At 32.7% G+C, this 24,656-nt stretch overlaps 1 protein-coding gene across 2 annotated transcripts in view; it reads right to left on the minus strand.

Moving 5' to 3' along the window:
* Positions 1 to 958: 958 nt before the first annotated feature.
* The window catches only part of ZDHHC21 (zinc finger DHHC-type palmitoyltransferase 21), a 77,937-nt gene continuing 54,239 nt past the window's right edge, over positions 959 to 24,656 (minus strand). Inside the window, exons 7-10 of one of the 2 annotated variants that reach the window (XR_004035945.3) lie at positions 23,009 to 23,125; positions 13,924 to 14,072; positions 10,686 to 10,729; positions 10,039 to 10,133 (exon numbers count right to left, since the gene is read on the minus strand). Coding sequence is in view for 1 of the 2 variants with exons in the window: in XM_030840593.3 (XP_030696453.1) it covers positions 10,001 to 10,133; positions 10,686 to 10,729; positions 23,009 to 23,125 (294 nt within the window). In the remaining variant the exon portion in view is untranslated. Of the gene's footprint in view, positions 10,134 to 10,685; positions 10,730 to 13,923; positions 14,073 to 23,008; positions 23,126 to 24,656 lie in introns of both variants that reach the window. The other variant, XM_030840593.3, reaches the window with a different exon arrangement.

Consider the following 24,656-nt stretch of genomic DNA (forward strand, 5'->3'; position numbering starts at 1 on the left):
TTGACAACATGGGAAGTAAACATGAAGCCCTTTACCTGCATTCCCAAGTATGACTGTTCATTCCTGAGGAAAAAAGCACTGGTGCTACTGAGTTTCAAGCTGAACATTTTTCATGGAACGTCGGTTTTTACTTGAAAGAATAACTGACAAACTTTCATTTTTCAGACATGGGTATCTGGCAAACATTTTCTCAAAATGAATGAAGTGAACCTGTCACCTTAAGGAAAATCACTGACATTGTGGTTACCAATAACAAAACTCAAGTTTTTACATGAAAATTAGGATTTTACAAAATGTAATGTGTCATTATGAGCTTAACAGTTTTCTAGTACTTACTTTTCTGACCAGATCAGTGGTAATATTAGTTTAAAATTTTTAATTTAATCTAATTTTATCTTATTTTTATCGAATGAAATGTGTAACACTTGGAAGATCTGTGTTACTCCAATAGTTTCCAAATGACTAATGAATGATGTCACAAAATCATGTATGGGTGAAGAGAACTTTCCAAAGTGAAAAAGAGACCAATGGCTTTTAATGTAACACAGTAGGAAAAGTTCCTTGGTATTGTTTCCGGTTCTACAATGCAACTAAACTTTCAGAAACCATAACTTGTTGAGATTTTTATATTATCAAAGAATATCCACAGGCACTTGAAAAGACTATTAAAATATTCTTCCTTTTTCCAATTCCATTATTTGCATGAGACCAGATTTTTCTAGATACTTCAGCCAAAATAACAATGCAACAGATTGAGTGTAGAAGAGTATCAGGACCCAACTTTCTTTTGTAAAGGCAGATATTAGAACTTTGAAAAAAATGTAAAATCATGGATCTCTAAATAAAAATACATTATTTATGTTAACATGCAATAGGTTTATTATTGGTATGTTTAAATGAATTAATAAATAAGCATTTAAAATACTCAGTTTTAATTTCTAATATAGTCAATATTGATAAAGACTATTTACATAAGCAAAAACTCCTTGGGGCCTGTAATAATTTTTATGAATACAAAGGAGTTCTGAGACCAAAAAGCTTGAGAATTATAATTTATCATCACTGAGAAAGCACAACTATTTTAAATGCTGCTTTGAATCAGAGCAAAGGAAATTGAAAAAGGAACAAGAATAAAGTTTTATAATCCTTTAAGGTTTGTCAGCATGCAACAATTTGCTTTCATTTACCAATGCAGCAAAGTTTATAGTTTTATCTGAAACTCTATCAAGTCGTTTAACTTATCTGTTAATTCAGAGTATTTATCAACATTACTTTTCTGGTAATAAAAATTTAAGAAGGGATTTTTAAAATAAAGTTAAGCCCCTATCTTTCAATCTCAGTTTCTATACCTTCATTGTTTCTAAGACATACTGATTTGTCTTTTCAGATATTTTTGACCAATTTATACCCACTAATATACACGTCTCTGTTCTCACTTCTCGCATATACAAGTAAAGCAATTAGTTGAGACTTAGGAAATTTGTCAATAAAAAGCTACCCACATACTCTTAGACTATAACTCCATAACAGCAAAGGCTCTAGGTAACTTAATACCCCTAGATCTAAAACAATGCCTAGATATATACTCTCTGCATTTTATTTTATGTAAATTATTCCACAAAGAAAAAATAGTTCCATAAAATACTGTCTGGCACAATAAATGTTAAATAAACGGGGTGACTGAATCCAGCCAGTTGGGTCATCTCTAAACAAATATGCCTAACAAGAAATACTGCATTTGTCAATTTCAACCCTACTATGTATACCCAGTTTTTCTTGAATATATAAACAATTTTGAGATTATAACAGAACAAAATCCTAAGGCTATTATGTATGAATCATTATCCAAATTGCATGAAACTAAACAAAGTGGCCTGCCACACTGATAGTGCTGAAATCTAGAATTTGGGTTGATTTTAATAAATACAGAGGTGGGGGAGAAGAACAGTCCTATGTTTTTAAAAAATATTTATTTAAAAATAAGATTTCTAAAAATACAGTACATAATACATTTCAAGAGAAGTAAAAACTCCACAATTTAAATTAAAAACAATCTGCAAAGAAAACAGAAATATTACATGAATAAAACTAAATCGTTAAAATAAATTAAAAACAAAACACCGTTCTTAAGCTAGATACATGGTTTGTTTTTCATTTTAAGAACCAGTGTCGACTTTTCATTTAAACAAGTATATCTCAGATACATACATGCCTCCCACCTGTCATTTTCCTCCCTCTTCTCAATCTATTCTCATATCCCTCAACTACCATTTTCCTTATTACCTTTAGCACAAGAAATGTCAGTGAAGATTTTTCTTTAAATGCTCTTAGGGTAACTGACAAGGTAAAACAGACATGCAGCAAAACAGCACTCAGATTTAAACATATGCACTGAATGAAAAAATGCCTGATAAATGTAAAAACAGGATCGTCATATGGCACTTGGAACATACCACTATTAAAATAAAATCTTTTATTTTAGGGATATAATATTAGACACCATTGAGGTTGACACAAAATTTTAGGAGCCTTGAAATATCACAAATTTTGCCTATTCATTAAACTTGCCAGTCACATTTTAAAAAGACTAATTCCAGGGACATAAAGCTCCTACAAGCAACATCATCTACGCTCAGTTCTCCCAAAAGCCTATTCCATTCCCCCAGGTTAGACCTGCAACTGATTTGTCTGAGTATCTCCAATTGTGGAGAAACTTCTTCCTATTGTATCATTTAGTCGCTTTATTGTACCTATGCTAAAGTAGATATTTCTTTTTAATATTCATCTCTGGAGGAGAGCAGATAGTTGTGAATCTTCTACTATCCAATAACTTGAACAAATAACTGCATTCAGCCACATTAATTTAAGTAACACATAAACAAGCTGAGTAACTCAGAACTGATATTGTCACAACAAAATCTAGAAAATATATTGTTGACAGAGAGAGACAATGTTGTCTCTTCCCATTTTGCTTTTAAATTTTGTCTTTACCCCTAAAAATATGTACATCTGTATTTCTACATATCATTCAAATGATCCTAAGTCACATCTCACACTAGTTTGACTTGATTTTTTTCCATTCAGAATTCACTGCAAAACCATATACTGTATCTACATTCAAAGACAGAGTGATTTTAGTTGATTGAAAACTATGCAAAACATTCTCAAATGTGATTGTCTACTTTTCCAGTACATACACACAATTATATTCTTGCCAAAATTTTTAATCATTTCAGCTACAGTTTTTTTAAGGACACTAAATGAGTGTTTTAGAAGTCTGTGGAAAAAAATAGGGAACCAGGATAGTACACATAGCAGTATTACATTTGGACAACTACTTCTAAAGGATGTTCTCTCCCATTTTTTGTAAAATGAATCACTAAGCAGAATTAGTTTTAAAAATACTCTTAACTCTAACTTATGTAAAGTGAGTAACAACATCCAGGCTTTTTTTTGGGTAAAGTTCAATTTTCGTTTTGCTTTTAAATCAAAGTTTTGCATTTCCTCTTGGGCAAGAGTGTGTGTGTGCGCGTGTATGTGTGCATACATATATCACATATGCGTATATTTTTAAAACGTTCTTTAATTTTATCTTTATTCACAAAACAGACAAATGGCAATTATCATTCTTTAATACCACTAAGGATTACACACACACACACACACGCGCGCACACACACACACACCCCTACACACACACAGATGCAAAATTCTTCATCTGTAATCAGAATGGGCCCTTAACTTCTCCTTTTAGCATTTTGCTTTAGCATTTATTAAAAGGACCCAACAAGCTACAGAGTTCATCTGTAGAGATAAGACTTATTATTTCTCATTTATTCCTGCAGAATAAAACAAAAAAATCTTGTGTAAAGTGTTTCAATTATCTTTGTAAGTTCGACCTATTAAACTACTTTTTAAAGTAGCCAATCTATACGAAAATACAAAATTAAAGACCATATTAAGTAAAAAAAAAAAAAAAAACCTCTTTTTTTTTTACTTTACTTTCTAAGCAAAAAAGAAAAAAACAGACCAAGTGAGAGACATTTAAAGCCAACTAAATTGAGGCAGCAGTGTGCAAAAACTAAGATCTATTAATCAAAATTGTTCTTAGTGACATTAAATTCTACTTTATAAACACAAGGATGTGAGAAGAAAACTCAGTGAACCAAAAAGAAAATTAACTCTTTGGTACGGGAATTAAAAATGTCACTCAATGCTAAAGTGAGTAGCACCAGGATGTCTTAGCTGTTGAGGCTGTGAAACACTAACTTCAGGCACCAGTAGTTCAAATGTCACCCGACACACCCTGGCAAGAACACCGAGTGTGCAATATGCAGACTAGCTCTCCCTTTACTTGACAGCCTACCCAGGTAAACCCTTATTTAGTCAACAGACAAGCAAAACCACAAAAAGACCACCTTACATTGCTACTGTTTTGTCCATATCTCTGTTTAGATATAAAGCTATCAATACCCAAAAGATCAGAGTGTTGAACAACTGTGGTAAACACCACATTACATGTTACAGGGATTCAAAATACCAATAGCTACGGAGACTCTCAAGATATGAAAAACTGAAATAGTCCAAATTTTAAAGTAAAAAGCACCCTTTATATACAAACTGTTGATTTTCCCTCTGTTGACAGATTTTACTACAATACTTAGTATATCCTTTCTCTGCAAGAGGAGACTTATAAAAAGGTCCCAGCTTTTTCAATCAAACCTTGGGCAACCTATTCATTTCTGCTTGGCATTAAGTAGCTGTACTTTCGCATAATTCCTGACACTTCATGTTAGCGTACACTGTACACTTCCGATATTTAAAAATCAAAATAATTTCTTAAAGGCATCTGACTAGCTGACAAGAATCAGCAATATACACTCCTTGGATAAAATAACTCAAACTAAACGCTTACACGCATCAACAACTCTTACAGTGAAACAGTGTCAACAAGAGATAAGGCTAAAATGATTGTAGCACAGGAATTCTCTGACGTCACAGATTCTGTATCCAGTAAACCCTTCTGCTGAGATGCTGATTATACATGCTCTGTCTAGCCTTCTCTCCATCTTAATACTCTCTTTATCTAATTCTGGCTACTCACTACTCATTTGTACCTGTCCTCTATGGTAGACAAGGGAAAAAGGAAATAATAATAGTAAAAAAAATAATGATAATAGAAAATACCAATGACATAAGGATAAACACCATTACTATTTCTGTTTCAAATTAGCACTAGCAGGTAGTATTACAACATCTGAAGAACAGACAGAAATGTAGTAAATTTTGTTGTTAAAAATTGCACAATGATAATGAAAGGAGACATCAGAGAAAACACTTCCTGAAGTTAAACCATCATCATCCTAAATGCAGCTGAAATGCTAAATACTGATTGATATACATAAGAACAACATTGGTTCAAAATACTTCCAGCAAGTTGGTTCTATTACTTTCTCACATTCTGCTGAAGAATATTCTAGAATTCAATTGAGAATGGCTAAATTCAGAGCATAATGAAATTTGTGATTTACAGAGAAATTCAGAGGATTCTTAGGATCGAAAGTAACAAATGTGGACATTAAATAATACACTCATTCATTTGTTAATTATATGGTTACTAATACTAGCAAGTAGAACATACTAAATGTACATGACTTACTAACTACATTTGCCAGTACTTATATTTTTGAAAGCAACAGTAGTAGAATTGGGTAAAAAATCTAATACTTATAACTATTAATAAATTATTTAATGTTTGTAAGTGTAAACTGTACCAAGTAAATTCTAGATATATCTACATATATAGAGGTCATGTCAAAAACTTATTTAATGAAGCAGCAATAGTTTAGTAAACTTGAGCTAAGTAGTCTATTCATACATGAAGCACAAGGGAAGTAGACACTAGAGAAAAGTCCAGGGAAAGACTAGCAGCTCTGTTAATATTAATACCACTGTAAACTAGAGCTGGATACATTGTGATTTTATACCAACATATGTGAGAACATTCAAACTGCTCCATTATCTAACACATAGAAAGGTATGTGGTTATAATCAAAACTACTTCATACTTCCTGGGTGGAGGTGTTGCCCTAACTCAAGTCTTTATGATGAGCATTAATACACCCTTTTGGGTGACACACCTTCAACTAATTATTTGTAGGAAAGTGACTTGAAAAAGCCTGATGAAGAACAGTTATAATTAGCCGCCATCCTTAGAGAAAAATACCTCTAAGCATTAGCAAACATTCACTGATGTTCATTCTGACAGAAGTTTTAACTTAGCTGTTACACTAAACTTTATGCTTATGTTCTCTATTTCTATTACTTAAAAGTAAACTATGCTTTCTTCTGTTCAAAGACATTAACATATTAATATTTTAAGTATATCTACCTCTTATGTTAACCACAAATATTTTTAATACAACTCTGAAGCAAAATAGTATTTTTTTCACAATGGAACATCAGCTAACAATATTTTTAAAATTCTGAACTCAGTCACTTTTTGCCTACAATCTTGAGCCCATAAACATTTTTGTTTGCAGAAAAGAAGAGCAACAAATATAATTGTTCAAGAGGTGCAATTTATAACAAGTACTTAACAACTACTTTCATTTCCAGAAGTCCAATTAATGACTTTGCTGAATGTAAAACATCCTTTAAAATACATTTCGCTTAAAATGAAATGAAATGTTTATAACGAAATACTTCATCCAATATACAGATTACATCAGTAATCTCACTGCTTATAATTATTTTCTAATGCTCAACATCATTAGTTATTTTCAGGGTTATCCAGAATATATAATAAATTGGCTGCTAAAGCTACAGCTCTAACTCACAGCAGGAAAGTTAAAAAGAATGAAGAGAAGTATAGAAAGAATTATTAATCTCTTATTATTTTAATGCAATTGAATCAGTTAAAAAAATCATTCCAAAACTGGGATTAAAAAACTGAATGTTTTTTTTTAGATATTCAGTAAAACACATTAGACACTGGCTTGCCATTGTAACTACGATAAATTTGTTTTGTAATAAATTGGTAATTTTAAGGTAATGACTTTTTAATTCTAAGGACTTAATTTGCCAAAATAAGGTTCAAAATAAAATTCATGAAATGGTTTATATTTATTTATCCTGATCTGATATAAATTTGTCTGATAGTAAAAAATATAATATGAATATACATAAATGAAGCAAAGTAGTCATATATGTATGAACCAGACATCAGAATCATAAATAGGAACACATTAATTTTCATAAAACCTTACATTTTTGTACATAGGCTTCCCTTAAGTTTGTACCTCTGAAATGTTCAGAATTTGGGTACACATTTCATTTGGGCAACACATCTCTAGAGCCAGTATAATTACATCAATTAGCCAAAAGAGGGCGCAGAGAGCACACTAGAGTTTATGGACTCCCCAGGAAAGTGCCAGGTGTTCTCTCTCAAGTTGTCTAACAAGAATCATAAAACCCAGTTAGGTGTGCTAACTCTGAAATACTGAAAGTTACAGCGTAAGTATATATAGATATACTTTATATAGATTCCTACATAAATATATTGATAGGTAGCATTTCTGCCATTCAAACAAAAATAAATATATGCCTTGCCTAGTGCATTAGTTTGTATTCCAGTAATTTAAAGAAATCAGGTACAGAGGGATCAGGGAAGGTAAAGAGAAAGGTGGGAAGAGGTGCCCTAGAAGTGGGGAACCTAAGAAAACCAAGACCAGAAACCGTTAGAGTGGGAAAGAGACCACCTCTTGATTCTCATTACTGAGACAGAGGTTGGCACTCAGTACCTCCCTGGTACCTTTCAAGGTAGCTACTGCTACCATATGAAGTATAAATTCGTCCATAAAGCTCTTTAGGGGGTCTTCACTTGGCTTTGCTGTTTTCTCAATGTCCTTATTTGAAAGGAATGTATACAGCATAAGGCATCTGACTGACATCTATCTACATTATCTACACGTTACTCCTTATAACAGTTCAGTCACCAGGCCAAATTTGGTCAAAACCCAACCCATCTGCCTGGAATGAATATATGTACTAATTTTGTGGTTCATTAAGCTCTATAAATATACTTCTTATATTAAATTTACTATGAATCTTATCAGCACCAATAAATATTTCCATCTGCCACTAAGTTTTTAAATAATAAAGCACTGTAATCAGAACATGAAAGACATGGTACTTGTATCTCTGAGTAGACCTTATTCTATTATTTTAGGAGATATTTATAATTTCTAAAAAATAACCACAGTACAGTTAACTAGCTGACAATGGTAACCTTCTGTTTCATGATTTCTCAGGTATGACTCCTTACTACCAAAACTAACCAAAAAGAAAATATTGATATGCTCCAAGAACACTAGATACCCCTTCAATCCTCTCTTCAAGGGAAAGGCTGAGTACATAATTAGTTTTTTAAAGATATATGGATTTTGCAGTATTCTAATGGAAAAAAATTTTTAACTGAATTTTTTTCAAACCATGCTCAATTTTTTCTCACACAAATATTCTATGCTTTCCAAGAGACCATCACAATTAGCAATTTAAATCTGTATAAGGCTAATAATGAATATAGATTATATTTTCTCATTTTAAGGTCATTTCCTAACATTGGCTACTAAAAATGGTCTCTCAATCCAGATTATAGTTGGTCAATTAAAATTTAATTTCAATCTGGGTGATTACAGGTACACAAAAGTTACTTTTACTAGTAACTTCCTATAAATAAAATTTCAATATTAGTTGGCCAATATCTATTATATAAAAACCTTCAAGGTGTAATTTTAGATCTACTAGTAGGTAAACAAAAGTAAAAAGTATACATATTTTTTTTAAAGCACAATATTCTTCTTTATACTATACATTATATATTATCTAGTTATATTAGCTTTTTTTCTTTTTTGCGGTATGCGGGCCTCTCACTGTTGTGGCCTCTCCCGTTGCGGAGCACAGGCTCCGGAAGCGCCGGCCCAGCGGCCATGGCTCACGGGCCCAGCCGCTCCGCAGCATGTGGGATCATCCCGGACCGGGGCACGAACCCGTGTCCCCTGCATCGGCATGCGGACTCTCAACCACTGCGCCACCAGGGGAGCCCTATACTAGCATTTTAAAAACATATGCATTCTAACATAACTACACTAGAAAAGGTATCAGTGGAATTATTGCAAATTCTTTACCCTTTTTGCTAATAAAAATCTTAGGGTAAAATAGGAACACATGCCTGTTTGGTCAAAAATTTCCCCTTGGAACAAATATTTTAACAAAAACCAATAATTACAACAGTACAGGGGAAAGAAATGGGAAAGTTAATGTGAAAAAAAATTAATCTTTCCTTTAAAATAAGGTAGGTAGTTGGTGTTTTACTTTAGGGTGCTTTTGGTGAAGAGAAAAAAAAACATTAGAAAGCTACTTCTAAGAAAACACTGTCCTTTTTGTTGCTGTTTTTGTTTCGTTGTTGTTGTTCAATCCTATATGCTAAATTTTAAAAAATCTTGCAGCACATACAAAAGGAAGTATAACATAAAATTGTATTTGAAAAAGAAAATTTACATATAAGGCGTATCAATTTTTGTAAAACCTAAAGAATGAAATTCAGATTTGGTTAGTACTGCTTAAGGGTGAAAATTTTAAATAAACATCCGAAGTTTCCCATAAAGTAAAATCTGTAACACTGTCAGTACTAAAAGAAATTATGTACAATTACTTCATCCCAATCACTGCCTTTTGAGTTTAATAACAAAAGCATTTAAAGAAATCCCTGTGGAAAGCTAATTTGAAAGTAAACATGCTTTAAAACTTAAGTATAGATCATGTATTAGTCCCACAACAGGATCAAGATCACTATTAAAATAAAGCCTGGGGCACATTATGATGCTTAAGATTGGTGGGTGGATTTTAATTGACTTGAAGACTGTCATAGTTCTATTATCAGAAAACCTGTAACGCATTTCCAGCATGGAGGACCCATCTGTGCCCACCATCCATCTGTTTAGACGTGATTGGCAAAGTGGTAGGGAACTCGCAGTGGTTGCCTCTGCCTGAAAGGAATAAACCACAGGATCTTCCAACGAGTGCCAAAAACTTCTGAGAAGGTCTGCTGCCATGGCTTTCGGGGCCTCGATCTACAGAAGACAGCATTATTAGTGAAAGACAGCACTCCCATGGTGCACTTCAGTCAGCTAAAACAATACAGGTTGGCTGGGGATCCATTACTGGACTCTGATGAATTGTGTCCCAGCATCACAAATACAGCTTTTCTTTCATTATGGCATGCAGCTGAGTTTTAACTCTGGATAGCAGATATTTTATCTGTGTCGTCAATCAACCTAGGGCAACTTTTGAAGCAGAGGAGAATCTCAGGATTAACAGAATGTGTGTCAACAACACAGTAGCAAATCTCTTTTGATGTATTTTCAGGACAAATAATTTAACTTACTTTAGTAGGACAAGGAACAAGAATGATCAGTACTTATTTTGTTTGAAAACTATCACGGCTAGAAGACCCCTACCCCTACTGTAAGACTGGGTTATGCTTGCTAGCTCAGGTCTTAGAAAAGGCACCAAGAAAAAGCCATCATTATATTATCTTTCAACTACATGCACACATTTTTCAAATATAACCAGGTGTTTGCATTTTCAAATAAGAACACTACAGACTTCACTTTCATACTTACATTTCTTCACAACAGTTTGACATCTTTTCAATAGATGTTGTATCCTATTAAAAATCAAAAAAAATACTCAGATATAACAGTTATCAAGGCTTGATTCTATATCTATTTCATGATGTTTTTAATCATATTCAGAGAATATTCTAAAGATATAAAAAGTTTATATATGGGTACTAAGCTGGGACAAAGTGAGAGTGGTAGTGTATATAAGGACAGATATACACTACCAAATGCAAAATAGCTAGTTAGTGGGAAGCAGTTGCATAGCACAGGGAGATCAGCTGGGTGCTTTGTGACCACCTAGAGGGGTGGGATAGGGAGGGTGGGAGGGAGACGCAAGAGGGAGGGGACATGGGGATATATGTATACATAGAGCTGATTCACTTCGTTATAAAGCAGAAACTAACACACCATTGTAAAGCAATTATACTTCAATGAAGATGTTAAAAAAAAGAATTTTAAATTATCTATGTACATTGCTGAAATTCCCTTGGAAAAACAGAATCAACATTACGTTGTGCTAAAAAGAACCAATTTATTCAGTTACAACCCCCCCCCCCGGCAAATTGTAGGAGTCTCACTTCATTAAAAAGTAACCTTTTATTACACTTCCCTTCTTGATAATTCTTTTAAAAGTCTATATTTAATCCAACTGTCATTAAATATGCATTAAAAAATAAATACCAAAATGATAAATGAAAGACACTATTGAACAGAAAACTGTCAAGAGCCAAAGAGCGCTACTGGTTATGGATTTCTGTAAACAAAGCCAAATTCAACAAGGCAATGTATGCATTTGCCGTACTACAACATTTATTACTCTGAAAAGGAAAGCTAACTGATCAGTGTTCTTTGGTAAAAAAACTTTTTTTTTTTTCCAAGAGAAAAACCAGTCCCTTCATCATAATGCAATTTCTCATTATGTGTTTTCTATAAAGCTGTTAACACAAATATATAAGAAAAACAACTCAATAAAGAGAAGAAAGCTTCTAGACATGCTGGTCTAATTCATGTTAATGGAAGATCCATCATTAGACTGAGAAACAGTGATGATAAGGAATATCCAAATAATCAAAACACAAATTATATAATCTTATTTTAGATATATATATATTTACATTTTAAATATACTTTTAAGTTGTACAAAAGAAAATATATTCTTTTAAATATACAAAAAAATCTTCCTCCTTTTATCCTTTCCTTTATTAGCTTCCTCAGATATAGCAGGTGGACTGCAGTTATTAAGCAATACTATTCATGCAAATATTTGTGGCTGCAACTCCAATTGCAAGAACTTATTTAGCTATAGAACTCTCTTCCAATAATACTACTGAAAAGCACCTTTACTTCAAAAAACTCTTTAAAGAAGTTACACGAATGGCTCAGAACATTAAATTCTTATGTATGAACAGCTGTCTAACTACAGTTGGCCTACATACAGGAAAACAAATCTATCATTTTTTATGTGACTAGTAACTAATAACAGAGTTTCATTTCCAGATTTCCCAGTAATCTGTGTGGCGGCTATAGATTAGTCACTCTATAGTCACTAATTTCCTAGCATTTTCTGAAATTCATGGTTTCCAATGACAATTCTATTTATAATTAACCTTTCCTGGTTCTGTTGCATAATTTCCTCAAAATAATGTTTTACTTTGTGAAAACACAGTCTGCAAATACATAAAAAATTTATTAAAGACTTAGAGGAAAGCTGGGGTTCTGGTTCCATATCAGAAAAAAAAAGTGAAGGAAGTAATTTAAATGGTATCTTAGAACTGATGGTGACAGGTTATTCCAAAACAATTAAGATAGCTTGCGCAAAAATACCAAGGAAAAGACAGGAAAGAAATTTAAAAGTGCTATCATGAAAGGTATATAAATGGCCCCAAATTGCAGGTGTAGATAACACTTAAAAGTGGAAACTATTTCAGGATAAGGAAGGCAATTACAAGGTTAGACTACTAGAACTAGCCAATGTTACAGGACATTTTTACTGTGCAGAAACTTAAAACTCGATTATAACTTTGAGGAATGTAGTTGTGACAATAAACTAATCAATTTTAAGGACTTTGAATTTAGACTTCATATGGGAAAAGCTCTTATTTGCAAGTGCTTTTGACATCTTTCTAGAATCTGGTTCAAGAAATACGAGGAACACTACCTTTCAAGTCATCATAAACAGACTGTCATTCAATCAAAGGATGTGATGTCTACCATGACTTTATGAACAGGATTTGTGAGGCTAGCCAAAAAAGACTATTTTTTTCCACTAGAAATGGCAAATGCTTATCTCTCAGCTATCCAGAGTACTATTATAAGAAAAAAGAACAGCCAAACATGTCACAAAGTTTTTGCACTGGCATTTATACAGCATACTCAGGGAAACGCAAGTTATCATGCTATCGTATTTATATGCGCAATAGAAACAGCAAACTAGAAGAGAAGAGAGGTTACTACTGGCAGGAATATTGACAACCATAAGTTATTTCCAAGTGCCGAACTAGGTTTAATAAACTTTTTGTTTTGTTTTATTAAGCGGGGAATTGTGGAATATTTCACACATGAAAAATAAACTAAAAATATTTAAAATAGATTTTAGTGCAGCTAATTCCATTCAACATAAAAGACTCAATACCTTTAGTGACTATCACAAAAATTACCAAAAAGGTAATTGCTATCTTCACGGAGTATATTTTATAAATTCTTAGTTATATGTAAAACAGCTATCTAGAAAAACTCACTCTTCAAGGAATGATAAGAAACACATTTTTATTGTATTATCTACAATCAAAATACCTTATTTCCAAAGAAATATTTATGTATTGATTATGGTCTAATGATAAAAATATCCAAGACTTCTGCCAGTCTGCATAACTGAGATAAATGAGAATGCTTTCCTATTTTAAAAACCGGAAGTTTATCTTCTAAAAAAAAAGAATAAACTAGAAACAAGAAAGACTTACAGAAATATAGGGCTCAAGTATTTTATCAACTATACTTTATCTTCTCCTGATGGCTCATCTTACTCTAAGAAATTATCTTTCAGGTTCAGTCTAAGGAAATATGTTTGACTTAAAAGAAAACTGTATCTCAACTAGTAAGATTATAACTGGAATGGGAAAAAAAAGTTTCTAATAGGAAGGGGGAGGGAGGTATTTATTGCCTATTGGAAAAATTGAGGGGGGGGAGGTGAGAGGCAAAGAACAAGAATTTATCACCAGATGTTTCCTGGTTAACAGACCTGAGAATCTAGTCCTCTTGGAATAGACAGCTTGATGATACAATCCATCCAACTAACTCATTCTGCTTTGAGTTCATTCTCACAAAGTAACACTTTGCCATATATGTTGTTGTACAGGAGAAAGAATGTACTGCAGACTCCTTTGGTACCTGACAATCATACATAAGGGAATAAATAGTCAACCTGGTTTATATGACTATCACTTTTGAGTCTAGAAGTAGAGTCACTGCTTCTGGGCCTGATTAACCCTGGAAACATTTTCAAAATGGAGTTTCCAGATCTGTCAAACTGAAGATCTGAGGAAAGTAAGAACATTCTATCAGAAAGTCTCCTTGAAGACAGTTCGATCTAACCTCAAGGATCGCCTGCACTCTTTAGTCTTATCATAGGTCTTGTTGATGCTTTTAACTCTACTGCACATACCTGATTCAATGACTCTGCTGATTTAACCTGGAGTAAAAAACACTATTAAGGAAAGTTTATCACAACTAGAGATTATATACCTGTTTTGTCTACTACTGATTTCTGCTAATTCTAAAATAGACTTTTGCTTAACTTCCTAGAATTTCTGCTCAACATACAGAGAGCAACTCATTTAACTTTGTGTCTTTCATAGCACCGAACAGCACAAATTATTCAAAGTGGGTACTCAATATATGTTTGCAGCACTAAACTAATTGAACATGGACAGAAATAACATGATTCCTTATCTTTAATTTTTTTCAATCCAAAAAGAGAAAACTTTCTGTTAACCTTAGCTCTCTCTCCTCCTTTGAAGCCAGAACTCACTACTATATTACTCACTTGAAATAAATGGTTCATAAGCATCCATCTCCAACAGAGGACCAGCTACATCTTTTATTAGAGATCTTAAGTTAACACAGACATTTAATCAATCATGAAACCAAACTGAGAAGGCAGTAGATGTTACTTTGATAGCCACTTAAAACATTTCTTTCCAACACAATTCCCATACTCCTCTTCATCAAGCCATTTTCTGGCTGTATAAAACCTTAAGAAAGTTACTAAAATTCTGTATCTCAATTTTCAAATACTACTATTTACCTCATAGGTTTTTGTAGAAATTAAATGAGTTAATATCTTAGAGCCCTTAATAACTCCTCAATAAATGACAGGCCTCAGTTTTTATTGTAGGGCTTGGAGCTATCTTAATTACATTAGAATGTAACTAGAAAAATTTATGTTTAAACAAACAAGTGTTTTTTATAATCAAAGATACAATGACATGGACTGTAGGAGACTACACAGATAAAATCCAATGTCTACAAGGGGCTTATAATCTAGTTGAAAAAATAAGTACTAAGTACATAAAACATGATTCATTTACTCATTTATTGTCTATCAAAAATTTACTAAGTACATATTATGACACAGTCCTTAGCAACAGGAGCTTACAGTCTAGTGAAAGTAGTTAAACATACAAGAAATAATTATACAGGAATATACCGAGGATGTCAGAGAGGAGGATTATATACAATAACATATATAAATAAGCCATACACTATTTAGAAACAGCTGAAAACTTACGTTTGCAATCAACAATCAAATCAAGGTCAACTATTCTTACATTTTTAGTACAAAACTATACTTTCATAAGATTTTCGGTTATCAGTAGAAGTAAGATGGGCTAATGTGCCCCTTTGGCTGGAATTTGAGAAGTAATTAATATAGTGATAGACTGTGACAGAGAGAAGCATATGAATCACTGTGGAAAAAGATCTAAAAGTTAACTATAAATATAAAATTCACTGTTTTCTCCAATCCTATAAAGTTGTAAATTCAGATTAAAAATTCACGTGGATTCAGAACATGAACAATAACATGGGAAAAACAGCAAGTACAACTCATAAATGTTTAGCTTCCTTACCAAAAAAAAAGCATCTATTTAATCACTCAAGCTATTCATCATGTTTTAAGAAAATTAAAATGCACTATTCTTATTGAAAAAATCTACAGAAATAGATTTAAGTTGTTTTAAATTACTTTCAAGAAGTTTATTACATTGAGTAAAGAGAGAGGATGCAATATAAATACATTTTCACATAGGAACACGTTTATGCTAAAGAGCAATCCACTTCCACACATAATAATTACGATGCTAGCAGGAATTTTTAGAAAGAAAGCTTTTCTATTACTATGCAGTGTAACACAGTATGTATTTAAACTAATTCCTTGGCGAGGGGGAACCTAGTTTCTATAAAGTTCTCTACTGTATCCAAAATTCAAAGAAATATTATAGCCAATATTAGAATATGACATTAAAAACATATAAGAAGTAACAATTTAAATTTTAATGATTCTTCTAGGTTTTAAAAAAGCTACAGAGAAGATACTTCCCATAATATAATTAGAAATACCGTATTAAAAATATATTTTGTTTTTATTAAATGAAAACATAATTCAGAAAGGAAGACAAAATGCTGTACAGAGCTCCCTTTACAGAAATGTAAGTGAGCTGGGTTCAGCATAATTAGCAACGATTTCCATATTTGCAATGCTGATTTGGAGTTGAGTAAAGCAAACATAATTGGTACAGAGACTATACCGAATGCTGTTAATTCACCACACTGATTCAGGGGATACTTAGCAGAATTTCATTATAAGGATTAATAATCTCAGGACTACATTTCTAGGTACATGTTAAAAGGCAGGTAAGTCCACTAATCATCTGATTAATAAGAATGTTATTTAATAGATAATGCCATTTAAACTAATTTAACATTTTGAACACAAGATACTTTTCATTGTATAACATAATCAAGTTAAAATTAAGTCACTCCTGCATCTGTGATTCTGTCTATATTTATTTAAGTAATCATGAGCCAGTATTTAGGGGGGAAAACATTTTCTCCCTTTATTTTGAAAAGCTTTGCTTTAAGCTATCTTTAGTAATTCAAGTAGAGTCCAACAATAGTTACCTGTGAGACCAAATATAAAAAGCTCAATTTTTTTCTTTGAGAATTTAAAACCTTTTACAAAATTTCAACTAAATATATCTTCCCCACCCCACCCTCAATCTCACCACAACTGAGAAAAGCACTAAGCTCCAGAGACGCCATCAAAAGCTTAAGCTTTTACACAAACTCCACGGTGCCCTGAAAACAAAAATGCTTGTATACAAAATTTAGATAAACTGTCAGAGCAGTGTCATGGTATACAATAGCTCACTGTCAGACCCTCACCAGAAGGCGCTGTACCAGCTGTTACAGAGCTTCTTGATTAACTCTCTCCAAGCCCAGCAACTCAAAACATGACTAATACAATCACCCAGCACTCTTAGTGTTGGTGCTCATCAGAATGGACATTATTCTTGGCTGTGTGTGAACTACTGCTCAATAAGAAATTCTGACATCAATTACAATAATGACAACATCACTATCCATTTCATTCAGAAACAAACAAAAAGGCTAAACGGTCTAAGTAAGGAATAATTAGAATAATCTGTTCCCTAACTAAATAAAGAATGCTTCAAAGCAGACTTTGAAAACACTTTAACTTCAGTATTAATTTTAGTAAAAAGGAACAAGCATATATAGTTAAATCTTGTTTAAAATTAAATCTAAAAATAATCAAAGGTAATCCTTTAAAATTGGGTTTAAGATTAGTCTGTTCCATAGAAACATCAGGTTGTGTTGAGATCTTTTAACCTTGGAAATGGGATTAGAAATCCACTGTTTTTAAATTTAAGTAATTTCTAATTATTTTATCTGGGTCACAGATAATCTGCTCTTACTAGGTCTAAAATGACATCAGATTATCATTACTATGATTATCCTGTTACCTTCTACTATCAATAAGATGGGATTTTTCCTCTTATACAGGAGAGAAATGATTTTTCCAAGTAAGAACAAATAATGGGAAAAATTACTGAAAATTAATACACTGCTTCCTCAAAACCTCAACCTAAACCTAAATAGAGATGGCACTTGTTTTGCTTGTTTGTAGTCTAACAGGCCTATATTCAAGCTATGTAATTACATACTTTCTATAATGAAATGATACTCCCACCAGTGTTTTCCCAAAATGCCTCTTGGTCTTTGGGAGCAGGAGTAGGGGAAGGAGGAAGACATCAATGAAGTAATTAAAGTCACTGTGATTCTTTCTCCCCCTTTTCTTTCTTATGCTAACTGACAAATTCGTCACTGCTTTCACACTGTAAAGAGAGATCCATGGATTCAGATTATGACAAAACCATGTCCAGATGTGAAATGTCCTGTAGGCAGTATTAATTTTTTATAAAATGAAACAGCAAGCATATTTTATAAAGAAAGGAAGCAAAATCTATATTTTAAATTTTAATTTTAATATTAAATACTATTTTTAAATACTAATAATTCGTTAGATTTAAAATTAAATACTGAATGCATAACAACTTCAAATAATTAAGCCCTAAAGAACCTTAAATCAATGTGGGGAGGAGTGAATTCTGGAAACCTTTAAAAAATGTTTTTTTTCATTCAAAAAGAGTGGTACTTGAAGTTCACTATGAAAGCCCAGGTAAATGGAATTGAAATTTACTGTAATTTTTTTAAGTACTTAGATTCAAGAGGAAGTACAGTGCCTAAAGGTTGGACTAACAAATGGAATATATTCTCTCTCTTAATGCTTGCATTCCTTTTTAAATGTTTCACAAATATATAATTTCCAAAGACATGAGACCTGTCTAGCACAGAGTGTTCTGAGAGGGTACTAAATGTATACAGAAAGAGATGAGACTTGGGGAGAGAGCATTATTTAACAAATGTGGTTTCTACTCAGTTTTAGAAATATCACAACATCAGACCCAATCTCCCTGTCTTAAAATGGTGAAATGTTGTTCAATATTATAGCAAAAGAGAAAATCATGCAATTTGAAAATTAATATTAACATACTGGTAGTACGGAATAGTCAGAAAGGGACCTGATACTATATACCCTTTAAAAACCAGCAAATACTATAAATAACTTTATGTCCAACTCAGAAGTGATTACTAAAATTTGAGAATAGGAATTCTTAAAATATCTTGAAGTCTTTGCTGCCAAACCCCACTTTCTGCTTAGGTGAGAAGGAAACTGTTACCCTCAGCTATAAACCTCTGACGGCTCTCAGAAGTAACTTGTAGTCTTAACAGCAACACTCTCAAACGTCCATTTCCAGTCATTAATCATAAGAAATTGGGGGAAATCAGAGAAACTTCATTCCAGGAAATATAAATATATACCAATGATTTGGGCAAATTCAAAAGTGGAAATTCAAAAATGCAAGCATAACCTGGCAATTTAGACTTGACTTATGAATAGGCTATAAAGTAATTATGAATGACTATAAAAGCAGAGAAAAAAGATGTTAGGGGAAGCCCTATTCTCATCCACAGGAATGTGATTAATATCATGTTATTTATCATCATCACTAGATAAATCACAAGAGATATTAGAAAACATTTCAAGCCACTGAATAATAATAAAAACATATTTAAACAGACATTATACAATCCATGAATGTCCAATAAGCACATGAAGAAGTGTTCAGTATCATTAGTCATCAAGGAAATGCAAATTAAAACAACCAGATACTATTAAAACCTACTAGAACAGCTGCAATTAAAAAGACTGACAACAATAAATGCTGATGAGGATGTGGAGCAACCAGAATTCTCATACGTTTTGGTCAGAGTGCAAAATGATACAGTTGCTTGGGGAAAAGGCCTGGCAGTTTCTTATGAAATAAAAGATAAACCTGTCTCAAGTGACCAGCAATTCTTCTCCTAGGTATCTACCCAAGAAAATGAAAACATGTTTCCACAAAAAGACTTGAACAAGAATGTTCACAGCGTTTTTACTCATAATTACAAAAACCTGGAACCAGACCAGATGTCTTTTAATAGAATGGATAAACAAACTGTGGTATAGTCATACAATGGAATACTACTCAGCAATAAAAAAAATTATCAATACATGCAACAACATGGATGAATCAAAAAAACATTATATTGAAACAAAGGAGACATATTAATGGGTATATATGAAATTCTATAACCAATACTAATCTGTGATGGATGGGAAAAAAAACAACACATCACTGCTGCCTCTGCAGAGGATATGGACTTACTGATATGAGGCATGATGGAACTTTCTAGGGTGATGGTAATATTCTGTATTGTGAAAGGAGTTTGGGTTGCACATGTGTGCATTTATGCCTTTCACTGTATGTAAAATTTGCCTCAAAGGAAAAACATAAACAAGCACTGAGCTCCAGTTAATGATTTGTGTGGTGAACTATCTGATGCTGCAAATTACTTTGATATATATTACAATATATAATGGATTGATGGACAATTTGAAGTGAGATAAAGCAAATACTCTAAAATGTTAATTGTGGTTGAGGATTCACTGTAAGATTCTTTAAAATTTCCTGTGTTTAAAATTCTTCCTATAAAATCTAGAGGGGAAAGGTTATTATGAGTACCTTGCAAAATATTAAAACAATGGTTACACAATAAATGTTTTCCTTCCATTTCTGACTGCATTCTTCCAGTTTTCTTCAGAGGCCAGTACCATTACTAGTATCTCATGTGTCTTTCCATAGATAGTCTTTGCATATAGATAGAGGGATAGAGAGAGTTACCTCCGCATTATTTCTTTTTTTTGAATGTTTTTATTAACATTTCTTATTAAACCATAAGAGAAAAGAACACCTGAATAGAAAATAGACAAAGGACATCAACAAACCATATATAAAATGAATAAATAAATGAATGAATGTGAACAAATGAATAAAATTAACATTTAATTTATGCCAGAAATATTCTTTTGTTAACAGCTTTACTGACATATAATTCATATACCATAAAATTCACCCATTTAAAGTATACAATTCAATGGTTTTTTTAGTATGTTCACAGAGTCATACAATCATCACCACAATCAATTTTAGAACATGTTCATCACCCTATGAAAGAAACTCTGTACCCTTTAGCCATTATCTCCAGCCCCCACTAGCTCCCCAACCCCACACAACCACTAATCTACTTTGTCTCTATAGACTTGCCTATTCTGGACATATCATTAAATGGAATGATACAAATATGTGACCTTTTGTGACTGGTTTCTTTCACTTAGCATAATGCTCTCAAGGTTCATCTATGGTGTTGCATGCATCAGTACTTCACTTCTTCTTATGGCCAAATAATATTCCATTTTATGGATATATACCACATTTTGTATATATCCATTCACCAGCTGATAGATATCTGGATTGCTGAGAGTTTTGGTCTATTATGACTAATGCTGCTATAAATATTCATGTACAAATTTTTATGTGAACATACATTTCATTTCTCTTAGGTACATACCTAGGCGTGGAATTGCTGAATCAAAACATAACTCATGTTTATTTACAGAATGGTCAGACTATTTTGTAAAGTATCTGCACCATTTTACATTCCCACTAGTAGTGCATGAGGGTTCTGCTTCCTCTGCATCCTCACCAACCTTTGTTATTACCTTTTCTTATTATAGCCTCCTTGTGTGCATGAGAAGTGACACCTAATTATGGTTTTGATTTTCATTTCCCTGATGACTAATGATGTTGAGCATCTTTTCATGTAGTATTTATTGTCCATTTGTATCTTCTTGGAAGAAATATCCATTCAGATCCTTTCCCCATGCTTTAATTAGGTTCCCTTCTTATTACTGAGTTTAAGAGTTCTTTATTCTAGATACAAGTCCCTTATCAGATACACAATATTTTCTCCCATTCTGTGAGCTGTCCTTTCACTTTCTTGATAGCATCCTTTGAAGTGCAAAAGTTTACAGTTTTGAGTAAGTCCAAATTATCTTTTTTTTCTTTATTTACACTTTTGGTTTCATATCTAGGATATTATTTCCTAGTCTAAGATTTAGTATTGCCTAATCCTTAGTATTGCCTAATCCTATGTGTTCTTCTAGGAGTTTTATAACTTTAGATCTTATATTCAGGTCTATGATCCATTTTGAGTTAATTTACATATATGGTATGAGGTAAGGGCCCAACTTCATTCTTCTGCATGTGGATATCTAGCTGTCCCAGCAGTATTTGTTGAAAAGACTTTTCTTTCCCCTATTGAATAATCTTGCTACTCTTGCTGAAAAACTGACTGACCATAGATATATATGTCTATTTCTGGACTCTCAATTCTATTTCATCTATCCTTATGCCAGTACAACACTTTCTTGATTACTGTTGCTTTAAAGTAAGTTTTGATGCATTTTCTTACATTTTTTTCCACTGAATATAGTCTTATAAACACTTAAGTTTTCATACACTATATCAATATAACAATGAAGATCTTTTTTAATATACACACTTATTTACACACATGTGAAAAAACAGTATCTAGAGGTGGTCAAAAGGGTTGTGCCTTTAAAATTTTGATAGACATTGACAATTTGCCCTTCAAAAAGTTTATACCAATTTATACCCCCGCCAACAACATATGAAAAAGCCTATTTACTCTGCATCTTCTGCAATGCAGTGTATTTCCAAACTTTTAAATCCTTAACCAATGTTATTTTTCTCATTTTTAAAATCTTTTCTGTTGTGACAAATCCACTTTGGCTAATAAGTACATTAAAAAAAAACCCGTTTAATTACTAATAAAATGTTTCTACCAGCAACATTCCATTTTTTGGAATTTACCTTAAGTTACTAGTTTAAAGAGGAAAAAGAGATGTTCAAAGAGCTATTTGTAATACAGAAAAAAAAGATTGCATAGTAGATGCTGATCAACAGAAAAATGATTAATTAAAATATGTTATGTTCACTAAATAGTATATCCAACTATTAAAAACTATAAACATGATGTCGATAGCCATATAAAAATACTTTAATCTAATTTTTAAAAGCAGGATACAAAATTATATGTACACTCTGTACACTGATTATAACTACTTTAAAATTACACAGGCATACGGAAATGGAAATACATAAATGACTACGGATAAGTTTCCTCTTTAATTTCTAAACTTCCTGTAACTTTTTAGAATTAAGTTCGTAATTAGGCAATATGTTCACAAATACATTACTTTACATTAAAAATATACTTACTGTGATGATGCCAATTAGTTGAGTATAAAAGAGTCCAGTTATTCCAACGAACATTGTAATGCCCATAAAGGCAGCTAGTCTCATTATGGCCAATTCATGTCTAACAACAAAGAGGTCCTATAAGAAGAAAAAGAAAATCTTAAAAACAATTCAAAAATTACTTACAGTTGCAATAATAAAGAATTGAGCCATAACATTTTCCCTTATTATCTTAAAAGAACTACTCTCCCCATTTTTTAGTTTATTCCACTTCATAAACATATAAATATTTGAAAATTTCAAAAATAATTGTTTTTAATTCATAGTAGCAAGCTGAAAAATGGGATTTTACTACTCAATTGTCATAAAAACTCCTAATCCTAAAGTTGCAAATTAGCCATGCTCATTTACTATTTGGAGCAAAAACAAAACAGAAAACCCTCCAAAAATCAAAAAAACAAAAACAAAACAGATGGTGTACAATCTCTGGTTCAACAAAAGGAAATTTTATTACGGTACTGCTAAAAAGCTTGAATGCACAAACCTGATTCATAATATTAAAGTTCAAGTGGCCAAGATACCTAGAGATTATGTATTTTAGTCAAAATGAGGGGGTAACACAAATAATAGGATCACATGAACAGCCCTCTGCAAGACCAACTCATTCATTCATCCATCCACTCACTCAACTACCACTGCCAAGCACTGAGCTATGTAGTAGAAATGTAAAAAGGATAAAGATATGGTCTGTGCCCTCAAGAAGTATGCAGTTTATTCAGAGAGAGAGCCCAACTCTGCAAAACTCCAAAACAATGCGATATATACTTTAACAGGAATGTGTGCACAGAGGACAGCAGAAACATAAAGGAATGCCTAGACAGGAGACAGAAATGGAAACGCTGTGAGGGAAAACTGATTTTCCAGCCCAGGGCATGAAAATGAGGGTCTTGAAAGTGATCCAAAGAAACTGTGGCAGGAGGTCAGGAAAACCAGGAGAAGCCATTTCATTTACCCTCACTGTTCTTTCACTCTCTCTCCCTTGTCTGGCCAGACCGTTCCAGTCGAGGGAGAGAGAGTGAAAGAACAAAGACTTCTGGAAACCTGTAGTTACTAAGCTTTGGAATAAAATAGCCACAGTGGATAAAAAGCAACAAACGAATGGGAAGGACCCCAAAACATAACCACGCACATGCTCTTTTAATACTGATTCAGGTTAAGGCTTAAAGGTACCCTGGTAGCAATACCAGAAACAGGGGGGTCACCGAACATAATGATCTTGTTTGAAACAAAAGAACTGATGCTTTTCTGTGTGGCACAGTGATCATCCATCTGACTTAAGCAAAACTCTGAGTCCACACCCAAACCACTCAGTTTATTAGCCAGTGAAAACTTAAAATTCACCAAGATACTTAAGGTGTTATGTAACAGTTACATATTAGTTTTGACTATTTCAAAATTTCACTAAAAAGAGCCTAATGCAAAATCCTTACCAAACATGTAAAGAGGAAAAGATGGGGCTATGAATGATATTAAAAATTCAGTACAGTAAACTCTGCTATTATGCTGTATGAAAACACAAATATGTTCCAACATGATTGATACATTAAGCAACAACTTGAACATAGCAAGACTCTTGTGTTTGTTTATGTGTGATTTTACCTGCAAGAAA

This window comes from Globicephala melas, chromosome 6, assembly GCF_963455315.2.
Source record: "Globicephala melas chromosome 6, mGloMel1.2, whole genome shotgun sequence".
In the NCBI taxonomy this organism is placed as follows: Eukaryota; Metazoa; Chordata; class Mammalia; order Artiodactyla; family Delphinidae; genus Globicephala; species Globicephala melas.